Source organism: Lepisosteus platostomus, chromosome 2, assembly GCF_059453375.1.
Source record: "Lepisosteus platostomus isolate fLepPlt1 chromosome 2, fLepPlt1.hap1, whole genome shotgun sequence".
NCBI classification, from domain to species: domain Eukaryota; kingdom Metazoa; phylum Chordata; class Actinopteri; order Semionotiformes; family Lepisosteidae; genus Lepisosteus; species Lepisosteus platostomus.
In genome coordinates, this window is record NC_142612.1 from 78,900,606 (window position 1) to 78,907,433 (window position 6,828).

General features: G+C 54.5%; 1 protein-coding gene across 2 annotated transcripts; it reads right to left on the reverse strand.

Annotated features, from left to right (window-relative positions):
- Positions 1–1,258: 1,258 nt before the first annotated feature.
- ptmaa (prothymosin alpha a) lies at positions 1,259–5,753 on the reverse strand. Of its 2 annotated transcripts, XM_088621287.1 has the most exons (5): positions 5,587–5,747; positions 2,607–2,678; positions 2,319–2,418; positions 1,999–2,069; positions 1,259–1,885 (listed from the first exon to the last, which is right to left on the reverse strand). In XM_088621287.1, the coding sequence occupies exons 1-5, from the start codon at positions 5,629–5,631 to the stop codon at positions 1,841–1,843; spliced, it is 333 nt and encodes a 110-aa protein (XP_088477413.1). In that variant the 5' UTR covers positions 5,632–5,747; the 3' UTR covers positions 1,259–1,840. The 2 variants fall into 2 exon arrangements, with proteins under 2 accessions (XP_088477413.1, XP_088477403.1); XM_088621277.1 differs by lacking the exon at positions 2,319–2,418 and having other exon boundaries at positions 5,587–5,753.
- Positions 5,754–6,828: the final 1,075 nt, after the last annotated feature.

The following is a 6,828-nucleotide window of genomic DNA, read 5'->3' on the forward strand; positions in this document are numbered from 1 at the left end:
CCAGGGAAGGTGTTCTGGAGCCTGGCTGAGGTTGAGACGTGCAAGGCGGGTCCTGTGGCGTGCAATCTCAAAGTTTCACCAGAGCACCGGAGAGGAGCGCCTGTGGCTCAAGACAGCTCGCAACTTACAGGTTTCAAACACATGAGTGTTAAAAAATAACCCGACGAGTTAACCAGACAGCGCTGACCGGCGGTCTGTTCCTCGGTGCCCAACTGACCTTTTACATTTTAATCACGGATTTTTTTTTTTATTTCTGATAGGACTGCGTTACAAGATTTGCAAGACAAACCGCACGAGGCTGAAAGGCGTTGTATGAGCGCCTTGACCTCCGCGTATCCTCACCGCGTGTAACAGGAACGCTCTTCACGAGAACGATCTCTATCATCAGGCTTTAGCCCCGACAAACACCTTGCTTATCTCTCCAGCGTGCCTGTGGAGCTGAAATTGTCGTTGGACATGGGAAAGGGAGCGCAGTGTGGAGCAGAGGGGACACCATCCGGGTCATCCCTGCGAATCGGGGTTTGTTCACACCGGACCTGCCTGGTTAAGCAACAGAACTGCCTTCATCCACCCTACACCCTGCAGCCTAGCTCCCCCACTGGCCTCAATTCTCAAACAGAGCTTCAGAGAACGGGTACAGAAAGGAAGCACTTTTATTTAAAAGATGCGATCACGGGTTTCTACAAGCAACAAGGTTATCCTGCCCGCATCGCTCAAACATGCTTTAAATACAGAGACCTCCTCTGCGGCGGGGGGGTTAACGTGGATGTTTCTCGGGTCTTAAAAGAAAGGTTACCGAGGTCCACATTCGAAGCGGACAAGCTGAGCCTCCTCAGGCACTACAGGGGCAGGTTACCCCACGAGCTTGCGCAGTCTTCAAGGTCATGACTGGGGAAACTCCCCTGAGGGCTGAGCCGAGACGCTCCGCCAGTACTGGTCTGTCACTGCAATCCCCAACACGTACAGGTGTCATAAAAGGAAGGAATACACCAAACTTAAAACTTGTTAAATGCAATATAATTTACGAGATCTTCAATCTTAAGGCATGAATAATTTACATTGGATGTACATTTGTAACAGGCCAATAAAATCCACTAACAGCAAACTTGAAAAGGAGGCTTTTCCCATATACCAGTGAGCCTAAAGCCGCGCATCGTTAAAATGGAGGAGCGATTGCTTTTTCGACATTTAAAAGTCATTCTACGACACGTCTGTCCCAAAAAATTAACACGCGAATAAGAAAAAAAATTGTAAGAACTCACAAAATAAAATTCCGGTTTATTGTTGGACAACAAACTGTTCACACATACATCAAACAGGCCACAATAAACAGCAATTTTGTAGACAAAAAAATCCTTTTCTTTGGCCTTGCCATCTCATACAAACCAACTACTTATGGTACAACTAAAGTACATACACAAAGTTACTGGAATGCTCGGAATATTTTTTTTAAGTTTTTGATTTTTTACAAGTTTTTTCTGTTGAGATAACATGACATGGTCAAACCACAAGTAAAGTCTATTTTATAGTGAAGCATCAACTTCAAAGCACCGTCTGGTCATCAGAGATCACGGTCAAAAAATGGCTGACCTCCTAACAATATGTACAAAAATATAAAATGTAAATAAAAATACAAACAAATTCTCCTTTTAAAGTATTTAAGAAGATAGAGCCTTGAAGTCTTGGTAGGTTTTTAAAAAATTTGCAGTTGGTGTGTTTTCACGGATGTTGTACTCTACTTGATGATGACCACATTTTCTTCTTTCCAACAGACAATCTGAGAGGAAGGAGGATGTCGGGGACGGGGACAGGGGGAATCAGCAGGGGGCGACGGGAAGTCCTAATCGTCCTCGTCGGTTTTCTGCTTCTTTGTTTCAACATCGTCCTAGAAGGAACGAGAAAGGGGCAGGGTTAGGGGCAGCAGCCAGGCAGCCTCGGGTTCGAGCTGCAGACCTCCCTCGTGGCGCAAGGCCCCCCCCAAAAAAAGAGGCCCCGTACCTCGTCGTCGTCCTCCGCTGCCCTCTTGCCAGCGCCGCCCTCGGCCTCTTCGTCATCCTCGTCGTCCTCGCCTGCAAGGAGCCGGTGAGACTTCAGTGAGCGAGGCCCCGCGCCGCCACAGCAAGCCAGCGCGGGCGTCACCAGGGCGAGGGGCGTGGGGGGACCGGGGGGGGGGGGGGGCGCCCCGGGAGCATGGCGCCGTCACGTGCGAGGCAGGTTCTCATGTCGGGGTCGCCCCGAGCTGCGTGCAGGGGAGGGGGGGGGGGGCGGACGAGCCTTCATCGGCCTCGGAGGGGAGCCGCGATCCCAGCAACCCTTACCTTCGCCGTCGTCCTCCTCGTCGTCCTCCTCTCCCACCTCGTCCTCGTCGTCGTCCTCTACCTCGTTCTCCGCCTCCTGCTCGCCGTTCTCCTCGTTCTCCTGGAGGGGTGGGGCAGCGGCAGACACTCAGGACAACTGCACGGCGATGGAATAGAACAGCCCCCCCACCCAGTAAAGTCTACCAGCACACGGGCCTCCTGTCAGGGAGGTCGGGACCACCGGAACGCCGATCGCGCGGTCCACAGGCCCCCTGCCCTGGGGGCCCGGCCCGGCGCCCGGAGACTCACCGCGTTCCCGTTGGCGGGGGTGTCCTTGCCGTTCTCCGCATCCTCCACCAGCTCCTTCTTCTCCTTCAGGTCCTGCGGGGGGGAGGGCAGAAGCGGGACGTCAGAGGGCACCGGGAGTCTGGCAACCGGATTCCCTCGGGAGCGGCACGCGCACGAGCTCTGGATTAACCCCGTTTGTATTGGGGTCCCCCCCCCCCGCCTTAAACCCATCCAAGGGAGACGCGAGTGCCTGCTGTTGTGGAAGCCATGTTGTGAATAACTTTGATTTGGATATTTTTAAAATCGTGAATCACTGTTATTCCCCTTCGAGTCAACTCCCCTCCCTGCTCTGTAAAACACGCTTTCGCTTTGCATTTGAAATGCGACACGTCCATCCCCGACACCCCATTGGCTGTGCTCCCGGCCTGCGTCCCGCCCCCCTCTCACAGACCTAGAGAAACCTTGTAATCCGACACTTGGATGGCGCTGAGGCACCCTGGGCATTGTAGTCCCCCCAACACCACAGGCTCCATACGCTTCCAGGAAGACACGCCCGGGGAAAACACTACAACTCCCAGGGTGCACTGCCCGGCTATTTTAACACCGCAAACTGAGCGCTGGGGGACGAGGCAGGCGGCCAGAGAGAGGCTGGCAGATTGAGCTCGACTGGAGGCGAGAGACAATAGCGACCGGAGAGGGGGGAAGAGAAACAACGTTTCGCGGACGCGTGTGTCACTCCGAAATCTTGAATGAAGAGCGAAGCCCCGCCGCTCCAGAAGCGCGAACCGACCCCCTCCCACCGGCACCGCCAGAACCGGAACCGTAGCAGAACTAGGTCACCTCCTGCCCGGGTCTCTCCCTGTATTGTCAGGGACCGCACTGAACAGCGAACGGCGGCTTGTTTTCGTCTCGTCGGATGAGTTTCTTTGAGAAACGGACCCGTTTTTAATTCCCCCGCCCTCCCCCTCTCCGATCAGATTATCGTCACGGCGAGGTGCAGAGGCGCTCTCCTCAGATCACCGCAGCTCTGAGCGGTGTCTCCCGCGGACGCCTGACTCGGGAGAAGAAACTCTTTATTAATTAGTTTCTGTAATCTTGAGCCCTTAAGCCGGTTATTTCCTGCATCACGCCAGCGCCGCCCCCTCGCCTATCGTGATGCGCTCCTGCGAACGGAGCCGCCGGTCCAAGTTCGTCAGCACAGCCCGGGCGCCCCGGAGCGCCTCCTCCCCCCGGCAGCAGCCGGAACGCACCCCGACGAGCACGGGCGAAGCTGAAGGGCAGACCCCCGCGGTGACGCTGGATGTGGGCACATCGCTTATTTCGCGCAAAAGCCGCCAAAAAAAATGAAAAACCGGGCTCCTTAAAACCGGCCAGGTCCTGGGTCCGATTTTAAACTCGGCGGCGAAGGACGCAGATGAGTGCTGATCGCTTTGTCGTGTTATTCATTAAACAACACCGCCATCACCACACACACACACACATTAAAAAGTAGGTTACTCCAAGCGCGCACTGCACCGGCACGGGGGTAAAAAAAAAAACCCCACGACGTTCCCACTGCGATGAGTTTGGGCTGGTGTCGATTCAACTTTCTGTCCGTGTGCTCCGCGCTGCGCCCCCGGGTCGTGCCCGAGGTCCACCACTCCGCCGGGGGAGCAGGCAGTGCCCCCCCATAAAAAAATCCCCTCTGTCTCTCTATCGGGGGTCGCGGTCGCCCCTCGCCCACCCGCAGGTGACCGGCTCGGCGCGGGCTGGGGACGCGCTTCGCGAGAGCGGAAAATAAAAAACACACAGACCGAGTGAACGGCGCAGCTCGACGGCTGTACCAGCCCCCCTCCACCACCACCACCACCACCTCACACTCCTCCTCCTCTGCCCCGAAGGCACACCGACTCCCGGAATCGCCGTGGTGCTGATCCCAGCACCGGGACACCGAGGAGCGGAGCGGAGCCGCCGCTCGACCCGGCCGGCCGGCGCAGGAGCTCCCGGCGGGGACGGGACGGAGAGCTACAGCGCGCCTCGCTTATTTCCCCCATCTGTCAAAGCAGATAGCAGCAGGGGGAAAGATCACACACGTCTCCTCTCCCAATCCTGTCCTTCTCAAACTGTCGCTCTAAGCCAGCCGTGTATCTGCGGCACACATCCTGCTCGCCAGCCCAGACCCCCGGCATCCGACAGCCTCCAGCCGCCCGCGACACAGCGCTCCGATTCCCACCAACTTCTTCATTTCTCAGAAGTTTCTTTTTTTTTTTAACATTGACACATTATGGGAAGCCGCCGACAGAAACAAAACAAAAAAAAACGCCAGAAAAATCCGCAAGTAACTTTTAGAATATAAATACACGCACGCACACACACACGTTTACACTCCCGCACGCTCTCGGGGTGAAAGTGCGCACTGCTCTCGCAATGAGAGAGAGAGAAGGGGCTTCTGCTGAAAACACTCCACGCACAAGGTGGGCGAGAGCGCAAGCCGTGTCCTCTCCCTGCGAGAGGCGGCGCGGCGGTCCGGCACACGCTGGGGGGGGGAAACCTGCTTTTGTTTATTGTTTTTTTTTTAAGAGAAAGGGGAAAAAAACAACAACACCAAAACAAGAGGTCGCCGCCGCGAGCCCCTCCAGCCCGAGCGCTGGGAAGAGGAGCCCCGCGAGCACAAAAGAACCCGCGCGGACGGCTCGCACCACTCCGGACAATGAGAGAGAGAGAGCCGCGCGCGCAGGGCGAGCCGGAGAGCGGACCGCGGCTCGCGCGCCCCGCGCCTCGGGGCGACTCGTCCGGCTCCGGGTCCGCTTCGAGCAGAGGAGGAGGAGGAGGAGGGAAAAACACCATCCAGCGCGCACTCGGTCTTTGCCGTTTCGCTTCGACCTACCCAGTCCGATTCGGGGTGACGGGGATTTCTGAAAAATCTGCATTTGTTTTTTTTAAAACAATTTTTTGTGTGTGTGTGTGGGAAAAAAAAAATTGTAAACCCGACGCATCAATCTAACCCGTCTCCCCTCCTTACCTTAGTGGGGATCTCGGAACTGGTATCTACTTTTGTGTCTGCCATCTCCCAGTCTTCACGTTTGATATCGTTGAATAGGGGGGAAAAAAAATAAAAGACAATCCAAACGCTACAATAACAATACAAATATGGCTATTAAGTGCCAGTGGCGAACTCACGCGGCGGCAGAGCGTTTAATATACAGTTCTGGGCGGAGCCAAGGGGCGAGTCGGTGCGCTCTGATTGGCCGGCGCGGCCCGCCATCGGGGCCTCTGATTGGCTGGCCCCGAACAATGGCTAGTATTTCTAAACTTGGAAGACACGCCCCCCTCCAGCCTCCTGGAGACGGAGTGACGAGTTGCTGCTAGTTCTCAGCGCGGCCTCCAATAAGACTTTTTTTTTTTAAAAAAAAGAAAAAACAAATCCACCTCTCGGGTTCATAATTGGTGCGCGACTCCGAATACTTGCGTATATTCGTGTTATCCTCGCTGCGCTGCAAACCTAAAACGTCTACGCAGAAATTCTTCTACAAAAATGTACAGAACAGTACAAAGCGGTGCTTGAAGTTTTGAAGATGGAACATGTTCTCTCCCCCACCCACTCCAATATTTGCAAACAGTCGCGTAATGTTGGCAGATGCGTTTTGTTTCCGTCTGTGGAGTCCAGCCGCTGAAAACGCGTGGTTAACCTGCTCACACGCCGTACGTGTGAGCCGCTGGCCCGCGGCGACATGGGGAAGGACGGCCACTCTGTCTTCGTCATGTTTACTCACACGGAACTGCACCCTAGGTTTTTCAATTATTTTTCATTAGTTTAACTGCTTATGTGTCATTTTCGGCCAACCGTCCTGCTCTGTGGATCCCTATGCAAATTATCTCTTTCATACGTTTCCTGCACGGGCTTTTTTTACACAACACACTAAACACTATGGAGCATTCTTAAAAACATTGCCCCCAGTGTTAAGCACACAGCTGAACCGCCGGCCGGCCCTCCCCCGCTCTCTCTCCCCCCGACTGTACGAGATAGACACATCAAGTTTGCATAACGACGTCGACGACAGTGCGCAGTCGTCCTTCGGGTTAGGGTTTTTTTTTTAACCGAATTCAGCCATTAAAAATATGAAGGTCGAAGCGAGAAAGAGGATATCGGCCTGAATTTGGAACAGAATGTGCTGCTTCTCTTTTGTTTGTCTTATAAACGCCCTTTTGCACCCACAAAGACGAGGCTCCACGTTTTGTAGGTCAGACTTCGGGATAAAAAGCC

Coding starts and splice junctions, on each gene's coding strand:
- ptmaa (XM_088621277.1), bottom strand. CDS start 5,631: ATGGCAGACACAAAAGTAGATACCAGTTCCGAGATCCCCACTAAG. Junction 2,679..5,586: donor GTTCCGAGATCCCCACTAAG/GTAAGGAGGGGA, acceptor TCCCCCCCGCAG/GACCTGAAGGAGAAGAAGGA. Junction 1,886..1,998: donor CAGCGGAGGACGACGACGAG/GTACGGGGCCTC, acceptor CGTTCCTTCTAG/GACGATGTTGAAACAAAGAA.